Genomic DNA, 21,731 nt, shown 5'->3' with positions numbered 1-21,731 from the left:
TTGTTATATAAATAATTATTTGAAGAAATCTATCTTGCTCTCTGGTACACAAGATACTTTAACTATCTGGTATACAACATACAGTGGGGTAAAAAAGTATTTAGTCAGCCACCAATTGTGCAAGTTATCCCACTTAAAAAGATGAGAGAGGCCTGTAATTTTCATCTTAGGTACACTTCAACTATGACAGACAAAATGAGAAAAAAAAATCCAGAAAATCACATTGTAGGATTTTTAATGAATTTATTTGCAAATTATGGTGGAAAATAAGTATTTGGTCACCTACAAACAAGCAAGATTTCTGGCTCTCACAGACCTGTAACTTCTTCTTTAAGAGGCTCCTCTGTCCTCCACTCATTACCTGTATTAATGGCACCTGTTTGAACTTGTTATCAGTATAAAAGACACCTGTCCACAACCTCAAACAGTCACACTCCAAACTCCACTATGGCCAAGACCAAAGAGCTGTCAAAGGACACCAGAAACAAAATTGTAGACCTGCACCAGGCTGGGAAGACTGAATCTGCAATAGGTAAGCAGCTTGCTTTGAAGAAATCAACTGTGGGAGCAATTATTATGAAATGGAAGACATACAAGTCCACTGATAATCTCCCTCGATCTGGGGCTCCACGCAAGATCTCACCCCGTGGGTTCAAAATGATCACAAGAACGGTGAGCAGAAATCCCAGAACCACACAGGGGGACCTAGTGAAAGACCTGCAGAGAGCTGGGACCAAAGTAACAAAGTCTACCATCAGTAACACACTACGCCGCCAGAGACTCAAATCATGCAGTGCCAGTGTCCCCCTGCTTAAGCCAGTACATGTCCAAGCCCGTCTGAAGTTTGCTAGAGAGCATTTGGTTGATCCAGAAGAAGATTGGGAGAATGTCATAGGTCAGATGAAACCAAAATATAACTTTTTGGTAAAAACTCAACTCGTCGTGTTTGGAGGACAAAGAATGCTGAGTTGCATCCAAAGAACACCATACCTACTGTGAAGCATGGGGGTGGAAACATCATGCTTTGGGGCTGTTTTTCTGCAAAGGGACCAGGACGAGTGATCCGTGTAAAGGAAATAATGAATGTGGCCATGTATCGTGAGATTTTGAGTGAAAACCTCCTTCCATCAGCAAGGGCACTGAAGATGAAACATGGCTGGGTCTTTCAGCATGACAATGATCCCAAACACACCGCCAGGGCAACGAAGGAGTGGCTTCGTAAGAAGCATTTCAAGTCCTGGAGTGTCCTAGCCATTCTCCAGATCTCAACCCCATAGAAAATCTTTGGAGGGAGTTGAAAGTCCGTGTTGCCAAGCAACAGCCCCAAAACATCACTGCTCTAGAGGAGATCTGCATGGAGGAATGGGCCAAAATACCAGCAACAGTGTGTGAAAACCTTGTGAAGACTTACAGAAAACATTTGACCTCTGTCATTGCCAACAAAGGGTATATAACAAAGTATTTAGATAAACTTTTGTTATTGACCAAATACTTATTTTCCACCATAATTTGCAAATAAATTCATAAAAAATCCTACTTTTTTCCCCTACTTTTGTCTGTCATAGTTGAAGTGTACCTATAATGAAATTTATAGGCCTCTCTCATCTTTTTAAGTGGGAGAACTTCACAATTGGTGGCTGACTAAAAACTTTTTTGCCCCACTGTACATATCTAGCTGTCTGGTACACAGAATAAGTAAAGAGCTTCAGTTCAGTTCTTTCTTCACATTCCCAGTAGGTCAGAAGTTTACATACACTCAATGGTATTTGGTAGCATTTCCTTCCATTCCTCCTGACAGAGCTGGTGTAACTGAGTCAGGTTTGTAGGCCTCCTTTCTCGCACACGCTTTTTCAGTTCTGCCCACAAATTTTCTATGGGATTGAGGTCAGGGCTTTGTGATGGCCATAGTACCTTGACTTTGTTTTAAGCCATTTTGCCACAAATGTGGAAGTATGCTTGGGGTCATTGTCCATTTGGAAGACCCATATGCAACCAAGCTTTAACTTCCTGACTGATGTCTTGAGATGTTGCTTCAATATATCCACATCATTTTTCTCCCTCATGATTCCATCTATTTTGTGAAGTGCACCAGTCCCTCCTGCAGCAAAGCACCCCCACAACATGATGCTGTCACCCCCGTGCTTCACGGTTGGGATGGTGTTCTTCGGCTTGCAAGCCTCCCCCTTTTTCCTCCAAACATAACGATGGTCATTATGGCCAAACAGTTCTATTTTTGTTTCATCAGACCAGAGGACATTTCTCCAAAAAGTACGATCTTTGATCCCATGTGCAGTTGCAAACCGTAGTCTGGCTTTTTTTATGGCGTGTTGGAGCAGTGGCTTCTTCCTTGCTGAGCGGTAATTCAGGCTATGTCGATATAGGACTCGTTTTACTGTGGATATAGATACTTTTGTACCTGTTTCCTCCAGCTTCACAAGGTCCTTTGCTGTTGTTCTGGGATTGATTTGCACTTTTCACACCAAAGTGCGTTCATTTCTAGGTCTCCTTCCTGAGCGCTATGACGGCCGCATGGTCCCATGATGTTTATGCTTGCGTACTATTGTTTGTACAGATGAATGTGGTACCTTTAGGCCTTTGGAAATTGCTCTCAAGGATGAACCAGACTTGTGGAGGTCTACATTTTTTTATCTGAGGTCTTTGCTGATTTCTTTTGATTTTCCCATGATGTCAAGCAAAGAGGCACTGAGCTCGAAGGTAGGCCTTGAAATTCATCCACAGGTACACCTCCAATTGACTCAAATTATGTCAATTAGCCTATCAGAAGCTTCTAAAGCCATGACATCATTTTCTGGAATTTTCCAAGCTCTTTAAAGGCACAGTCAACTTAGTGTATGTAAACTTCTGACACACTGGAATTGTGATACAGTGAATTATAAGTGAAATAATCTGTCTGTAAATAATTGTTGGAAAAATGGCTTGTGTCATTCACAAAGTAGACGTTCTAACTGACTTGCCAAAACTATAGTTTGTTAACAAGAAATTTGTGGAGTGGTTGAAAAAATGAGTTTTAATGACTCCAACCTAAGTGTATTTAAACTTCTGACTTCAACTGTATTCTCATTCACCCCTTTAGATTTGTGTGTATTAGGTAGTTGTTGGGGAATTGTTAGATTACTTGTTAGATATTACTGCACCGGAACTAGAAGCATTAACATCTGCTAATCATGTGTATGCGACCAATAAAACTTGATTTGATTCGATTGGTTTCAGGAACACAGTACAGTACAGTACAGTATACTATAGTAGAGCACAGTACATTATACTATCGTAGAGTACAGTATACTATAGTAGAGCACAGTACATTATACTATCATAGAGTACAGTATACTATAGTAGAGCACAGTACATTATACTATCATAGAGTACAGTATACTATAGTAGAGCACAGTACAGTATACTATCGTAGAGCACAGTACAGTACAGTATACTATAGTAGAGTACAGTATACTATAGTAGAGCACAGTACAGTATACTATCGTAGAGTACAGTATACTATCGTAGAGTACAGTATACTATAGTTGAGTACAGTACAGTATACTATAGTAGAGCACAGTATACTATAGTAGAGCACAGTACATTATACTATAGTAGAGCACAGTACAGTACAGTATACTATAGTAGAGCACAGTACATTACAGTATACTATAGTAGAGTACAGTATACTATCGTAGAGTACAGTATACTATAGTAGAGCACAGTATACTATAGTAGAGTACAGTATACTATAGTAGAGTACAGTACAGTATACTATAGTAGAGTAGAGTACAGTATACTATCGTAGAGTACAGCATACTATAGTAGAGAACAGTACAGTATACTATAGTAGAGCACAGTACAGTATACTATAGTAGAGTAGAGTACAGTATACTATCGTAGAGTACAGCATACTATAGTAGAGAACAGTACAGTATACTATAGTAGAGCACAGTACAGTATACTATAGTAGAGCACAGTACAGTATACTATAGTAGAACACAGTACAGTATACTATCGTAGAGTGCAGTATACTATAGTAGAGCACAGTACAGTATACTATAGTAGAGTACAGTACAGTATAGTATATTAGAGCACAGTACAGTATACTATAGCAGACCACAGTACAGTATACTATAGCAGACCACAGTACAGTATACTATAGCAGACCACAGTACAGTATACTATAGCAGACCACAGTACAGTATACTATATTAGAGCACAGTACAGTATACTATAGTAGAGTACAGTACAGTATAGTATAGCAGAACACAGTACAGTATAGTAGAGCTCGGTACAGTGTACTATAGTAGAGAACAGTACAGAACAGCACAGTGTACTATAGTAGAACACAGTACAGTATACTATAGTAGAACACAGTGCAGTATACTATAGTAGAACACAGTGCAGTATACTATAGTAGAACACAGTGCAGTATAGTACACTACAGTACAGTATACTATAGTAGAGCACAGTACAGTACACTATAGTAGCGCACAGTACAGTACAGTATAGTAGCGCGCAGTACAGCACAGTATACTATAGTAGAGCACAGTACAGTATACTACAGTACACCACAGTATACTATTATAGAACACAGTACCTGGAACATGGCCGTAGAGTCCAGTCTGAATCCATCTGTCCCAGGCTGTCTGACCAGAGAGAGAGCTGAGGGGTCGTCTACAGCCAACATTGCATTAAAATCCACATCACCAAACCCACGGGCCTGAGTCTCGGGCTGGGCCTTGTCCTGTAGGGGGAGGAGGAGGAGGAGCGGAGAGGAAGACGAGGGGAGAGAGGGGGGGGGCACGAGTAGTAGAGAGTAGAGTATTGATTATCACCAAAGAGAATAGACAGACAGAATGATAAAATAAAGATTGACTGTAGTGAAATGCAGTGATAGCACTCGACAGCAACATTGAGAGGTAGAAGAGAGTTGTTGATGTAATGTCATCATATCTATTTTTTTCTGAGGTGAACTCAGCATCAACAAAGCTTTCTCAGGTCCTTTCTGTTCTACAGGACTCTCTGATGCTTACATTCATAATTTAACACGCTCGTCGTCACTACATTACATTCATAATTTAACACGCTCGACATCACTACATTACATTCATAATTCAACACGCTTGTCGTTGCTACATTAAATTCATTTTGTATTCTTCCTCATGATTTATTAAAGGAAAAAACATGCATATTTTACATTAGGAGATTTAGACATTGTACTAATGTGATAAATAGCTTGATTTTAAGTTGTGTCTAGGATGTTAATTAGGATGTCATTTTAAGTTGTTAATTGGGATTTTAAGTGTTTTTTATTAGGATGTGATTTTAAGTTGTTTCTAGGTGTTATGTAGGTTGTGATTTTAAGTTGTTTCTAGGTGTTATGTAGGTTGTGATTTTAAGTTGTTTCTAGGTGTTATGTAGGTTGTGATTTTAAGTTGTTTCTAGGTGTTATGTAGGATGTGATTTTAAGTTGTATATTTGGATGTGATTTATGTTGTTTCTAGGTGTTTATTAGGATGTGATTTTAAGTTGTTTCTAGGTGTTTATTAGGATGTAATTTGAAGTTGTGTACAGGTCTTTAGTAGGTAGAGCAGAGAGGGAGAGTCTGACTGACTACAGGCTGCTATACTCACTAAGATCTTGAAGTGGTAGAGCAGAGAGGGAGATTCAGCCAGACATCCAAACTCAAAGTTAGTGGGGTTGTACTTGGGTACGTATCCATCCACGCCGGTGCACAGGTACACCTTCTCTATGTTGCAGAAAAAAGAGTCCCCCAGGTTCTGAACAGGGTCCACCATCACAAGACCGTAGATAGTATCACCTGGAGAGGGGGAGGGGAGGAGGGGAGGGGAGGGAGGGAGGGAGGGGAGAGAGGGAGGTGGAGGGAGGAGGAGGGGAGAGGAGAGGGGAGGGAGGGGGGGAGGGAGGGGGGAGGGAGGTGGAGGGGAGGGGAGGGAGGTGGAGAGGAGGGGAGGGGAGGGAGGTGGAGAGGAGGGGAGGGAGGTGGAGAGGAGGGGAGTGAGGTGGAGAGGAGGGGAGGGGAGGTGGAGGGGAGGGAGGTGGAGAGGAGGGGAGGGAGGTGGAGAGGAGGGGAGGGGAGGGAGGTGGAGAGGAGGGGAGGGGAGGGAGGTGGAGAGGAGGGGAGGGGAGGGAGGTGGAGGGGAGGGGAGGTGGAGAAGAGGGGAGGGGAGGGAGGTGGAGGGGAGGGGAGGAAGGTGGAGAGGAGGGGAGGGGAGGGAGGTGGAGGGGAGGGAGGTGGAGAGGAGGGGAGGGGAGGGAGGTGGAGTGGAGGGAGGTGGAGGGGAGGGGAGGGGAGGGGAGGGGAGGGGGGTGGAGAGGAGGGGAGGGGAGGGAGGTGGAGAGGAGGGGAGGGGAGGGAGGTGGAGAGGAGGGGAGGGGAGGGAGGTGGAGAGGAGGGGAGGGGAGGGAGGTGGAGAGGAGGGGAGGGGAGGGGAGGGAGGTGGAGAGGAGGGGAGGGGAGGGAGGTGGAGAGGAGGGGAGGGAGGTACGTAGGCAGAGAGAATAGAGAAGTAACGGTCTGTTTCAGTAGTGATTATAATCAATAACAATCATGCTCCGTGTAGCCCTTTACCCATAAATAGGGTGGAACATGGCAGACTTTGGCACTGATAAGCGCCTAAATTGTAACGCAGTAGCTGTAAAGTAACATGCTATACGAAGCTTGGTATAAATCTTTTTACCATCACAGGTACTTGAAATTATGTTGGGAGATACATTTTCAATTAATGCTATTGAAATTGTCAAATTATTCCATTGTCTCGAGTACCATTTAATCTTTTTATGAAATTGAGTATATTGATAGATATTAAGTCACCTTTGATTGGCCGTAATTTAAACTGTACAGCCTACGAACTTTGTTGGATGTCAGTCTTCATTGAAGACTACCTGTGCTGGAGGACATCTGCAAAATGCTGCTGGCAGGCTTTAAAAAATGTTTTTATGTCAAATTAATTGCACTAAGTTGTTGCTCTTTTTGTTTGCTGTCACAATTTATTATAAGGTGTAAAAATTACCCAACTAAATTTGTGACTAGTACTTAAAGCTGAACTATGTAACTAATGGTTAGTCTACAGAATGTAGCCTATTGGTGTAAGGATTGACTCTGGAGACGAGAAGCAGGTACAGGGAGTGCACACTTAATAACCATGGACAGGAACAGAATACAGACAGCGTCTGGACAGGGGGAATCGGAAACAACCATTATGCTGATACGGGGATGAAACAGAGGAAACAGACAGATATAGGGAAGGCAATCAAAATGTGAAGGAGTCCAGTTGAGTCCAATGAGCGCTGATGTGCGTAATGACGGTGACAGGTGTGAGTAATGATGGTGACAGGTGTGAGTAATGATGGTGACAGGTGTGAGTAATGATGGTGACAGGTTTGAGTAATGATGGTGACAGGTGTGCGGAATGATGGTGACAGGTGGTAACAGGTGTGGGTAATGATGGTAACAGGTGTGAGTAATGATGGTAACAGGTGTGAGTATTGATGGTAACAGGTGTGCGTAATGATGGTGACAGGTGTGAGTAATGATGGTAACAGGTGTGAGTATTGATGGTAACAGGTGTGAGTAATGATGGTGATAGATGTGGGTAATGATGGTAGCAGGTGTGGGTAATGATGGTAACAGGTGTGAATAATGATGGTAACAGGTGTGGGTAATGATGGTAACAGGTGTGAGTAATGATGGTAACAGGTGAGAGTATTGATGGTAACAGGTGTGAGTAATGATAGTGACAGGTGTGCGTAATTATGGTGACAGGTGTGAGTAATGATGGTGACAGGTGTGCGTAATGATGGTGACAGGTGTGAGTAATGATGGTGACAGATGCGCACCTCTTTCCCTCTGCCTTAGTCCTGCTTGCAACCAAATGATTTTATTCGATTACTATTCATGTTCTCCAAAAGTGACTGGTCATTTCTTATGAAGATTGGGGGGTAAAATTACCCTGAACTGTCCAGACTTGAAATGTGTAACTACATCAAGTCAATCGGGGGATTGAGTGCTTTGTGGCAGAAGGGTGTGGGCCAGAATCAAGCACAGTCTGACACGGTAGGCCTATATGTGATCAACAGCGCTAACCTCTAGATGACCCCAGGAAACAAATTAACTACATTCTGACAGTTCATTTGTAACCTTAGGATAAACTAAATCAAATCAAAATGTATTGGTCACATACACATGGTTAGCAGATGTTAAATGCGTGTGTAGCGTGTGTGCTTGTGCTTCTAGTTCCGACAGTGCAGTAATATCTAACAAGTAATCTAACAATTCCCCAACAACTACCTAATTGGGGCAGCAGGGTAGCCTAGTGGTTAGAGCGTTGGACTAGTAACCGGAAGGTTGCAAGTTCAAACCCCCGAGCTGACAAGGTACAAATCTGTCGTTCTGCCCCTGAACAGGCAGTTAACCCACTGTTCCTAGGCCGTCATTGAAAATAAGAATTTGTTCTTAACTGACTTGCCTGGTTAAATAAAGGTAAAATAAATAAAAATATATTAAAAAAATACACACAAATCTAAAGGGGTGAATGAGAATATGTACATATAAATATATAGATGAGCGATGGCCGAGCGGCATAGGCATGGTGCAATAGATGGTATAAAATACAATATATATATATGATATGAGTAATGTGTAAAGTGACATTGTTAATTAAGAATTTCCCGCTTTTTTCAATTTTCTCCTAAAATAAAATACCCAAATCTAACTGCCTGTAGCTCAGGCCCTGAAGCAAGGATATGCATATATATATTTGAAAGGAAACACAAGTTTATGGAAATGTGAAAGGAATGTAGTAGAATATAACACCGGTAAAAGATAATACAAAGAAAAGAAAAAAAACATTATTCTGTATTTTATTTTACCATTTGTATTGTTGTATCATTGTATCATCTTTGAAATGCAAAGAGAAAGGCCATAATGTATTATTCCAGCCCAGGTGCAATTTAGATTTTGGCCACTAGATGGCATCAGTGTATGTGCAAAGTTTTAGACTGATCCAATGAACCATTGCATTTCTGTTCAAAATGTTGTATTAAGACTGCCCAAATGTGCCTAATTAGTTTATTAATAACTTTTCACGTTCAAAACTGTGCACTATCAAACAATAGCCTGGTATTCTTTCACTGTAATAGCTACTGTAAATTGGACAGTGCAGGTAGATTAACAAGAATTTAAGCTTTCTGACAATATCAGATATGTCGATATCCTGGGAAATGTTCTTGTTACTGACAACCTCATGTTAACCGCATTAGCCTACGTTAGCTCAACCATCCCATGGAAGGGTCACCGATCCCGAAGAAGTTTTAAAGTGACTAGCGATCCATTTACTAAAGTGTCCAGTGATTGGTTAGACAGCAGCCTCTCTGAGTTAGTGATTGCTGTTTAGCAGTCTGATGGCTTTGAGATTGAAGCTGTTTTCATTCTCTGGGTCCCAGCTTTGATGAACCTGTACTGACCTCGCCTTCTGGATGGTAGCAGTGTGAACAGGCAGCGGCTCGGGTGGTTGCTGTCCTTGATGGTCCTTTTGGCCTCCCTGTGACATCGGGTGTTGTAGGTGTCCTGGAGGGCAGGAAGTTTTCCCCCACTGATGCACTCCCCTCTGGAGAGCCTTACGGTTGTGGGCGGTGCAGTTGCCGTACCAGGCTGTGATACAGCCCGACAAGATACTCTCGATTGTGCATCTGTAAAAGTATGTCAGGGTTTTGGGTGACAAGCCAAATTTCTTCAGCCTCCTCATGTTGAAGAGATGCTGTTGCACCTTCTTCACCACACTGTCTGTGTGGGTGGACCATTTCAGTTTGTCTGCGATGTGACGCCGAGGAACTTAAAATTTTCCACCATCTCCACTGCTGTCCCTTTGATGTGGAACCCTCTGCTGTTTCCTGAAGTCCACGATCATCCACTTTGTTTTGTTGATGTTGAGGGGAAGGTTGTTTTCCTGACACCCCAGTCCGAGTGCCCTCACCTCCTCCCTGTAGGCTGTCTATCGTTGTTGGTAATCAAGCCCACTACTGTTGTGTCGTCTGCAAACTTGATGATTGAGTTGGAGGCGTGCTTGGCCACGCAGTCATGGGTGAACAGGGAGGACAGGAGGGGGCTGAGCACGCACCTTTGTCGGGCCCCAGGGTTGAGAGTCAGCGAAGTGGAGGTGTTGTTTCCTACCTTCACCACCTGGGGGTGGCCCGTCAGAAAGTCCAGGACCCAGTTGCACAGGGAGGGGTTGAGACCCAGGGCCTCCAGCTTGATGATGAGCTTGGAGGGTACTATGGTGTTGAATGCTGAGCTGTAGTCAATGAACAGCATTCTTACATAGGTATTCCTCTTGTCCAGGTGGGATAAGGCTGTGTGCTGTGTGATGGCAATTGCATCGTCTGTGGACATGTTGGGGCGGTAAGCAAACTGAAGTGTCCAGTCTCTACGTACACTAGACACGTGTAGGTCGTAGCCTAGTGGAGACCAATATCTATCTTGTGTTATTATTCAGCTATATAAAACACTCGTATGTCGTAGACTAGTGGATGTAACTTGTGTTATTAAATAGGCGTCCTGTTAACGGGACAGTTGTAGATCATGCAGCGCCTTGTGTCACGATCGCGAGATTTTTAGAGAAATAACAATTGTTGGTACATATAAGTGTCTTATATCAGCTGAAAGCTTAAATTCCCGTTAATATAACTGCACTGTCCAATTTACAGTAGCTATTACTGCGAAAAAATGCTATGCTATTGTGTGAGAGCTTCTAACAACAGAAAACTGTTTTCACTGTGATAGGTTTGATAAATTCACCTCTGAAGGCGAAATGTGTTCTTATATTCTGAAATCCTGCTCTGATTTATCATCCAAAGGGTCCCAGAGATAACATGAAGTGTCGTTTTGTTTGATAAAATCCTTTTTCGTATCCTAAAAAGGTCCATATAGCATGCACGATCGTTTTTGTGTTTTCACTCGTTCAATTTGCAAAGAAAGGAATCTGTGAAAATCTAACCCTAAATTCTAGAGATCCTAGAATGTAACAAGACTTCACTATATCATTAGGGGTGTAGTATATCCTATAAGACACCAAATTTGGTCAGTGAGCGACGCTTTCATGGCACGCAGATGACGCGGCCAGTCTTCATTTGATCGACTGTATCTTTGTCAAATAAGCACCAATCGGGGTCAAAGAAAGCTAGCTAGATAGACAATGAGCTGGGCTTTACGGGAGTAGCCGGAAACCCTGTATCTGTTGTAAAATGTAGCTACTAACCTTGTGCGCCAGAATGCCTTTTCCTTTTGGATAAAAATTATAAGGATATTCAGAGTTATGAAAACTGGTTGTTTTGCAAATGTTGAACTGATAATATGGCTACTAATACTGGAAAAGCTAAATCAAAGTCCAACTATACAGATTTGACGATATTCTTTCAGAAAAATGTCATATGAATGTAAATGTCTCCTTCACGATTTGCCCAAATGTATTTGGGTGACTTCACACTAAAAGTCTCGTAGTTCCCTCATACTTTGCACATACACTGCTGCCATGTTGTGGACACCATCTGAATTACCAGAGTGATGGCTGGAACTGGGACCTTTCCGTTGCATTTCATTTCTTCGTATTTTCTTCTACCTCTTTCTTCTATCTATTGTGTTATATTCTTCTACATTCAATTCACATTTCCACAAACCTCAAAGTGTTCCCTTTCAAATGGTACCAAAAATATGCATATCCTTGCTTCATGGCCTGAGCTACAGGCAGTTAGATTTGGGTACGTCATTTTAGGCGAAAAATGAAAAAAAGTGGGCTGTCCTTAAGAAGTTTTTAAAAGCTCTATAAAAACACTTGTATGTCGTAGACTAGTGGAGTAATATCTGTCTTGTGTTATTAAAACAACGGTTGTTGATGTGTACGGCTGCATTTCAGACACATTTTGTGTCAATTTCAATGTTGGAATAAAATAACCTAGGTCTATAATGTTTGGGTAGGTGAGGGACAACATTATCTGAGATAGCAAGCCCTGATCCCAATAACCACTGACGAGGCTCATTTGAATATCCTGGTAAATCAGGAAAATGATCAGCTACAAAAGAGTGATCAAGACCGACATCTGTATAGGTGTGAATGAGTTGGTTGACTGTTCCTCCTGTTCGGGTGTCATCTCCCTCCTCGCCTATAGGGGATGCTGTCTGCTGTAACCTACCCTCTGAGAAGGCCACGCCACTCTCCTGTCCGAAGCCCATGGATCCGTCAGACAGCCACAGGTTCCTCTTGGACAGCAGGAATATCTGAGTGTTGAGACTGAACTCCACTGATACTGGTTCACTGACCTGGTGAGGGAGGGAGGGAAGGGGAGAGAGGGGGGAGGGAGGGAGGGAGGGAAAGAATGAGAGGGGGGAGGGAGAGATGAGAGAGGGGGAGGGAGGGGGAGGGAGAGAGGAGATTAGGAGAAGGGAGAGAGGGGGAGGGAGAGAAAGAGGGGGAGGGAGGGGAGGAAGAGAGAGAGGGGGAGGGGGTAGAGAGAGAGAGGAGGTAGGGAGGTGGAGGGAGAAAGGGAGAGGGAGAGAGGGTGGGGGTAGGGAAGGGGACAGAGGTAGAGAGGGAGGGAGGGTTATATATACTGCTATCACAGTATTGTGATTCACAATCACAACACTGTATGACCTATTGATAATCAATGGTTCCAAATCAATAACTACCTGTTGGAAGCGTATGTCCAGGTGGAAGGGGACAGGCTCTCCGGGGTTACAGACAGGGGGGACGGTGTACTCCATGTTCTGGGCTGTAGTACAGGGAATCAGATTCACTCTGTATGGACCAGAATAGTCACGCACCTAGGAGAGGAGAGACGAGGGAGAGAGGAGGCAGGGAGGAAGGGAGAGAGGAAGGGAGAGAGGGAGGGAGAGAGGGAGGGAGAGGGAGAGAGAGGGAGGGAGAGAGAGGGAGGGAGAGAGGGAGGGAGAGGGAGAGAGAGGGAGGGACAGAGGGAGAGAGGAGGCAGGGAGGAAGGGAGAGAGGAGGCAGGGAGGAAGGGAGAGAGGGAGGGAGAGGGAGGGAGAGTGAGGGAGAGTGAAACAATTTTCTGTTCATTAGAAAGAAAATATTTTGGGGGCAATTGTCAGGACGTGTTTGCTCACTGATGCCACCATACTCTCAGCACTAACAGTAAGTATTATCATTGGTACATTGGGACATTAAATATCTTCATTGATACATTTATGACCATCATTGATATATTAGGAAATTAACTATCATCATTGATACATTGGGACATTAACTATCAGCATTGATACCTTGGGACATTTACTATCATCATTGATACCTTGGGACATTTACTATCATCATTGATACATTTACTACCATCATTGATATATTGGGACATTAAATATCATCATTGATACATTTACTATCAATGTAGTGTTAGGGGTTATGGCTACAGGCTGGTAGGGTTAGGGGTTAGGGGTTAGGGCTACAGGCTGGTAGGGTTAGGGGTTAGGGCTACAGGCTGGTAGGATTAGGGGTTAGGGGTTAGGGCTACAGGCTGGTAGGGTTAGGGGTTAGGGCTACAGGCTGGTAGGGTTAGGGGTTAGGGCTACAGGCTGGTAGGGTTAGGGGTTAGGGCTACAGGCTGGTAGGGTTAGGGGTTAGGGCTACAGGCTGGTAGGGTTAGGGGTTACTGGCTGGTAGGGTTAGGGGTTAGAGGTTAGGGCTACAGGCTGGTAGGGTTAGGGGTTACTGGCTGGTAGGGTTTGGGGTTAGGGGTTAGGGTTTGGGGTATATACTCACAGCCTTGGGCTAGGGTTAGGGGTTAGAGGTTAGGGGTTAAGGTTTGGGGTTAGGGTTTGGGGTTAGAGGTTAGGGGTTAGAGGTGAAGGGTTAGGGTTTGGGGTTAGAGGTTAGGGGTTAGGGTTTGGGGTATATACTCACAGCAAAGTCTGATGTGAATGTCCACTGCTGGACAGGCTGGTTGTAGGTGGGTTCACTCCTCACCAGGCTGAGGTTAAAGGTCAGGCCAGGGTTGTCTTCACACATCACCATGGATGACAGAGAGGATGCTGGGTAGGGAAGGAGAGGAAAGAGAAAAGGAAAAAGTAAAGTAGTGGGGACTATAGACTGACTGACACATATTATTATTTAGACTGATACATCTTACTATACTGTATGGACTGCCTGATACATGTTATTACATAGACTGACTGATACATATTACTATACTGTATGGACTGCCTGATACATGTTATTACATAGACTGACTGATACATATTATTACATAGACTGATAAATATTATTATATAGACTGATACATATTATTATATAGACTGATACATATTATTATATAGACTGATACAAATTATGATATAGACTGACTGATACAATATCATGGACATGGATATATTGTATGTTGTATGTGTGTGTGTGTGTATGTGTGTGTCACCTGTGCTCTTGATCCTGCCTTCAGAGTGGGCCTCGACAAACAGACCTCTGAAGCGAGCCTTGGTTTTGAAGTTGACCACCAGACGACCCTGCTCGTTGATACGCATACTGGTGGGGTATAGGACAGCTGCAGAATGCAGAATAACACACGTTTAGATTTGTTATCAATATTCAAAGTTGTTTTTCTCCCTCCCTCCCTCCCTCCCTCCCTCCCTCCCTCCCTCCCTCCCTCCCTCCCTCCCCTCCCTCCCTCCCTCCCTCCCTCCCTCCCTCCCTCCCTCCCTCCCTCCCTCCCTCCCTCCCTCCACCACTCACTCCCTGCCTCCTTTCCCCAATCCCCTACCTCCCTCACCCGCTCACTCCCTCTCACACCCACTCACTCCCCCACTCACTCCCTCCCTCTCTTCCTCCCGCACTCCCTCCTCCCCCACTCTCACACAGATCCCCCTCTCCCACACACTCTCTGTTTCTTCTCACCCTGTAACTCAGCCTGCGGTGGACTCCCGATGCCGTCCTTCCACAGCATGGCAGTATCGTACACAAAGGTGAGGCGGAGCTCAGACTGCAGGTCAAAATGCTGCCAGCCCCCCGCACCCCCTGGGGAGTGGAACACGTATGACACGTGCAGTGGAACACTCAGAGTCACGTATGATTGGACCAGATTCAGCACCTGTAGAGTCGGGGAAAATGTTAGAACCAATCAGGAGAGAGGGAGGTTAGACCTAATCAGTAGAGGGCAGAAAAGGTTATAACCAATCAGGAGAGAGGGGGAGGGCGAGATACATATTTTCTTTAAGGGTATAAATTAGGTTTCTAGGTTTCTTCCTAGGTTTTGGCCTTTCTAGGGAGTTTTCCCTATAGCCTGGTTCCTCTCTAGGTTTCTTCCTAGGTTTTGGCCTTTCTAGGGAGTTTTTCGTAGCCACCGTGCTTCTACACCTGCATTGCTTGCTGTTTGGGGTTTTAGGCTGGGTTTCTGTACAGCACTTTGAGATATCAGCTGATGTACGAAGGGCTTTATAAATACATTTGATTTGTATAGACAACTTATTTTTGTCTCTATATTCTTTGCCTGATTTCATGCGTTTTTGTTTAATCCCTCTTATGTCAGCCTTGTCACTCATCAGACGCAGTTTTGGTGACCTACTGTAGGTACCTGGGATCCAAGGCCATCTCCCATGCACTGTAAGGCTTTGTCCCATAGGGGGGTGCACAACCAGGCATTCCCACAGTGCAGGTAGGAGGGTTCCTTTTGCCCCCTGCACATCGCCAACATGCATCATCCTGGGAAAAGCTCCTCCTATGGAACCTCAGGGGAGGGAAATTAAATCTATGAAAAACTCCTCCTATGGAACCTCAGGGGAGGTGAATTAAATCTATGAAAAACGTGTCTACCTTTTCCCTTGTCTTGTCTGACATTTTACCCAAATATCTGAACCAATATACAACCTCGTCTTCTCTGACATTTTACTCAATATCTGAACTAATATACAACCTTGTCTCCTCTGACATTTTACCCAATACGGCTGTGTGTTCGATTTTCTACACCTGTCAGCAACGGGTGTGGCTGAAATAGCCAAATCCACTAATAAGAATGGGTGTCCACATACTTTTGTATTTATAGTGTAATTCATAGTTATCTCCCTCAAGCAGAAAGAGGCCACACACATAACAGTAGCGCTATTCCAAGTCCAAGTCATCTCTCACATTCTTTATCCTGTAGTAATAACGTGTTTAAACCCCACCTACTTCCTATTACTGTAATTACATTTGTAATTACAATACGGCACGATCAGTTAGAGAAATGGCCCTTACCTAACAGCTCATCACAAGATAAATGGCCCCTATCCAACAGCTCATTACAGATAAATGGCCCCTATCTAACAGCCCATCACAGATAAATGGCCCCTAACTAACAGCCCATCACAGATAAATGGCCCCTAACTAACAGCTCATCGCAGATAAATGGCCCCTATCTAACAGCCCATCACAGATAAATGGCCCCTAACTAACAGCTCATCGCAGATAAATGGCCCCTATCTAACGGCTCATCGCAGATAAATGGCCCCTATCTAACAGCTCATTACAGTTTCTGTAATTCTGTTAAAAATAAGGAAATAATCCATTCTAGAATGTGATCTGTGGTATATCGTGAGCCCGATTGAACATCTCTGGAGAGACCTGAAAGTAGCAGTACTGTGACGCTTCCCATCCAACCGGACAGAGCTTGAGAGGATCTGCAGAGAAGAATGGGAGAAACTCCCCAAATACAGGTGTGCCAAGATTGTAGCTTCATACCCAAGCAGACTTGAGGCTGTGATCACTGCCAAAGGTGCATCAACAAAGTACTGAGTAAAGAGTCTGAATACTTATGTAAAATGTGATATATCAGTTTGTTATATTTAATACATTTGCACCAATTAAAAAAAAAAAAAACTGTTTTTTGCTCGGTCATTATGGGGTATTGTGTTTAGATTGATGAAAGGGGGGAAACCATTTAACACATTTTAGAATGATGCTGTAACGTAACAAAATGTGGCGAAAATGTAGTATACTTTATACAATCAATATCAAATCATTCGGTCTATTGGGGACAAACTGTAGAACCCTGTATGGTCCTAGATGGATCTTCAATGTTGGGTGTATAAACATTATAAAGGTTGAATTACATCCCATGAACAACACATGTTCTCTGTCTGATTTTAATGAAACACTGGTTTAGTGGTTTGGTGGGGGAGGGAGGAGGTGGGGGAGGGAGGGGGGTGGGGGAGGGAGGAGGTGGGGGAGGGAGGGGGTGGGGGAGGGAGGAGGTGGGGGAGGGAGGGGGTGGGGAGGGAGGAGGTGGGGGAGAGAGGGGGTGGGGGAGGGAGGAGGTGGGGGAGGGAGGGGGTGGGGAGGGAGGGGGTGGGGGAGGGAGGAGGTGGGGGAGGGAGGGGGTGGGGGAGGGAGGAGGTGGGGGAGAGAGGGGGTGGGGGAGGGAGGGGGTGGGGAGGGAGGGGGTGGGGGAGGGAGGAGGTGGGGGAGGGAGGGGGTGGGGGAGGGAGGAGGTGGGGGAGAGAGGGAGGGAATGAGCGGGTGAGGGAGGGGGTGGCAACCTATTCCCTATATAATGCACTACTTTTAACCGGGGCCCACGGGGGGGGGGGGGGGGGGCATTTGAGAAACACACACATTCTGACATTTGCATAGTCAATTATAATCAGAGAACACCGTGGCTGGATGATTACCTTTCACTAACGAGTAGGAAACACACACACACACACACACACACACACACGATAGAACCAGCTCTGCACTGTAAAACATGGATCAACCTAAAAAAGAAAAGTAAATGTGTTACGATCTCTGAAGGGCGAAATACAACATATGTTGAAACCAAATATAAAGATTCAATGCCAACTGTTTTATTTGATTATTATCGAACCTATGTTTACAATTGGATCAAAAAGTAACAAGAAAATTACATAACAATAACGAGGCTATATACAGGGTGTTACGGTACAGAGTCAATGTGGAGGCTATATACAGGAGGTACTGGTACAGAGTCAATGTGGAGGCTATATACAGGGTGTTACGGTACAGAGTCAATGTGGAGGCTATATACAGGGTGTTACGGTACAGAGTCAATGTGGAGGCTATATACAGGAGGGTACTGGTACAGAGTCAATGTGGAGGCTATATACAGGGTGTTACGGTACAGAGTCAATGTGGAGGCTATATACAGGAGGTACTGGTACAGAGTCAATGTGGAGGCTATATACAGGGTGTTACGGTACAGAGTCAATGTGGAGGCTATATACAGGGTGTTACGGTACAGAGTCAATGTGGAGGCTATATACAGGAGGTACTGGTACAGAGTCAATGTGGAGGCTATATACAGGGTGTTACGGTACAGAGTCAATGTGGAGGCTATATACAGGGTGTTACGGTACAGAGTCAATGTGGAGGCTATATACAGGGTGTTACGGTACAGAGTCAATGTGGAGGCTATATACAGGGTGTTACGGTACAGAGTCAATGTGGAGGCTATATACAGGGTGTTACGGTACAGAGTCAATGTGGAGGCTATATACAGGGTATTACGGTACAGAGTCAATGTGGAGGCTATATACAGGGTGTTACGGTACAGAGTCAATGTGGAGGCTATATTACAGGGTGTTACGGTACAGAGTCAATGTGGAGGCTATATACAGGGTGTTACGGTACAGAGTCAATGTGGAGGCTATATACAGGGTGTTACGGTACAGAGTCAATGTGGAGGCTATATACAGGGTGTTACGGTACAGAGTCAATGTGGAGGCTATATACAGGGTATTACGGTACAGAGTCAATGTGGAGGCTATATACAGGGTGTTACGGTACAGAGTCAATGTGGAGGCTATATACAGGGTGTTACGGTACAGAGTCAATGTGGAGGCTATATACAGGATGTTACGGTACAGAGTCAATGTGGAGGCTATATACAGGGTGTTTACGGTACAGAGTCAATGTGGAGGCTATATACAGGGTGTTACGGTACAGAGTCAATGTGGAGGCTATATACAGGGTGTTACGGTACAGAGTCAATGTGGAGGCTATATACAGGGTATTACGGTACAGAGTCAATGTGGAGGCTATATACAGGGTGTTACGGTACAGAGTCAATGTGGAGGCTATATACAGGGTATTACGGTACAGAGTCAATGTGGAGGCTATATACAGGGTATTACGGTACAGAGTCAATGTGGAGGCTATATACAGGGTGTTACGGTACAGAGTCAATGTGGAGGCTATATACAGGGTATTACGGTACAGAGTCAATGTGGAGGCTATATACAGGGTATTACGGTACAGAGTCAATGTGGAGGCTATATACAGGGTGTTACGGTACAGAGTCAATGTGGAGGCTATATACAGGGTGTTACGGTACAGAGTCAATGTGGAGGCTATATACAGGGTGTTACGGTACAGAGTCAATGTGGAGGCTATATACAGGGTGTTACGGTACAGAGTCAATGTGGAGGCTATATACAGGGTATTACGGTACAGAGTCAATGTGGAGGCTATATACAGGGTGTTACGGTACTGAGTCAATGTGGAGGCTATATACAGGGTATTACGGTACAGAGTCAATGTGGAGGCTATATACAGGGTGTTACGGTACAGAGTCAATGTGGAGGCTATATACAGGGTATTACGGTACAGAGTCAATGTGGAGGCTATATACAGGGTATTACGGTACAGAGTCAATGTGGAGGCTATATACAGGGTGTTACGGTACAGAGTCAATGTGGAGGCTATATACAGGGTATTACGGTACAGAGTCAATGTGGAGGCTATATACAGGGTATTACGGTACAGAGTCAATGTGGAGGCTATATACAGGGTGTTACGGTTACAGAGTCAATGTGGAGGCTATATACAGGGTATTACGGTACAGAGTCAATGTGGAGGCTATATACAGGGTATTACGGTACAGAGTCAATGTGGAGGCTATATACAGGGTGTTACGGGTACAGAGTCAATGTGGAGGCTATATACAGGGTATTATGGTACAGAGTCAATGTGGAGGCTATATACAGGGTGTTACGGTACAGAGTCAATGTGGAGGCTATATACAGGGTATTACGGTACAGAGTCAATGTGGAGGCTATATACAGGGGGTACTGGTACAGAGTCAATGTGGAGGCTATATACAGGGGGGTACCGGTACAGAGTCAATGTGGAGGCTATATACAGGGGGGTACCGGTACAGAGTCAATGTGGAGGCTATATACAGGGGTACCGGTACAGAGTCAATGTGGAGGCTATATACAATGGGTACCGGTAAAGAGTCAATGTGGAGGCTATATACAGGGGGTAGCGGGTACCAAGTCAATGTGGAGGCTATATACAGGGGGTACCGGTACAGAGTCAATGTGGAGGCTATATACAATGGGTACCGGTAAAGAGTCAATGTGGAGGCTATATACAGGGGGTAGCGGTACCAAGTCAATGTGGAGGCTATATACAGGGGGGTACCGGTACCGAGTCAATGTGCAGGCTATATACAGGGGGGTACCGGTACCGAGTCAATGTGCAGGCTATATACAGGGGGTACCGGTACAGAGTCAATGTGCAGGCTATATACAGGGGGTACCGGTACCGAGTCAATGTGCAGGCTATATACAGGGGGGTACCGGTACAGAGTCAATGTGGAGCCTATATACAGGTGGTTCCAGTACAGAGTCAATGTGGAGGCTATATACAGGGGGTACCGGGTTACCGAGTCAATGTGCAGGCTATATACAGGGGGGTACCGGTACAGAGTCAATGTGGAGCCTATATACAGGTGGTTCCAGTACAGAGTCAATGTGGAGGCTATATACAGGGGGGTACCGGTACAGAGTCAATGTGCAGGCTATATACAGGGGGTACCGGTACAGAGTCAATGTGCAGGCTATATACAGGGGGTACCGGTACCGAGTCAATGTGCGGGGGTACAGGTTAGTGATTTGTAAAGTGACTATGCATAGATAATAAACAGTGAGTACATGTAGGTAGGGGTAAAGTGACTATACTAGATAATAAACAGTGAGTACATGTAGGTAGGGGTAAAGTGACTATACTAGATAATAAACAGGGAGTAGCAGCAGTGTACATGTAGGTAGGGGTAAAGTGACTATGCATAGATAATAAACAGAGAGTAGCAGCAGTGTACATGTAGGTAGGGGTAAAGTGACTATGCATAGATAATAAACAGAGAGTAGCAGCAGTGTAAAAACAAACAGGAGTAATGTAAATAGCCCAGGTTTTCATCTGATTAATTGTTCAGCAGTCTGATGGCTTGCTGTGCTGTAGCAGAGAGAACAGTCTATGACTCGGGTGGCTGGAGTCTTTGTCCATTTTTAGGGTTTTCCTCTGACACCGTCTGGTGTAGAGGTCCTGGATGGCAGGAAGCTTGGCCCCATGATGTACTGGGCCGTATGCACTACCCACTACACTATCCTCAAACTTTTGAGGATCTGGGGACCCGTGCCAAATCCTTTCAGTGACATCTCCTTGACGCGGCTGTTGATTTTGGCCTGTGGAGTGTTGTCCCACTCCTCTTCAATGGCCAAGTTGCTGGATATAACTGAAACACGCTGTCGAAAACACTTTGATCCCAAAAAATTGTCAATGGGTGACATGTCTGGTGAGTATGCAGGCCATAGAAGGAACATTTTCAGCTTCCAGGAATTGTGTCCATATCCTTGCGACATGGGGGCCCCTTATCATGCTGAAGCATGAGGTGATGGCGGCCAATGAATGGCACGACAATGGGCCTCCAGGATCACG

At 44.6% G+C, this 21,731-nt stretch overlaps 1 protein-coding gene across 1 annotated transcript in view; it reads right to left on the bottom strand.

The window, feature by feature from the left end:
• LOC109873931 (FRAS1-related extracellular matrix protein 2) overlaps positions 1 to 21,731 on the bottom strand; it is a 271,004-nt gene that overhangs the window by 625 nt on the left and 248,648 nt on the right. The window contains 7 exon segments of the mRNA XM_031809088.1: positions 4,598 to 4,744; positions 5,634 to 5,821; positions 12,208 to 12,334; positions 12,704 to 12,838; positions 13,932 to 14,059; positions 14,440 to 14,565; positions 14,916 to 15,108. Of these exon segments, the coding sequence (XP_031664948.1) occupies positions 4,598 to 4,744; positions 5,634 to 5,821; positions 12,208 to 12,334; positions 12,704 to 12,838; positions 13,932 to 14,059; positions 14,440 to 14,565; positions 14,916 to 15,108 (1,044 nt within the window).

This window comes from Oncorhynchus kisutch, linkage group LG29, assembly GCF_002021735.2.
Source record: "Oncorhynchus kisutch isolate 150728-3 linkage group LG29, Okis_V2, whole genome shotgun sequence".
NCBI lineage: Eukaryota > Metazoa > Chordata > Actinopteri > Salmoniformes > Salmonidae > Oncorhynchus > Oncorhynchus kisutch.
The sequence above is the reverse complement of the archived record's forward strand: the minus strand, read 5'-3'. Positions and strand labels throughout refer to the sequence as shown.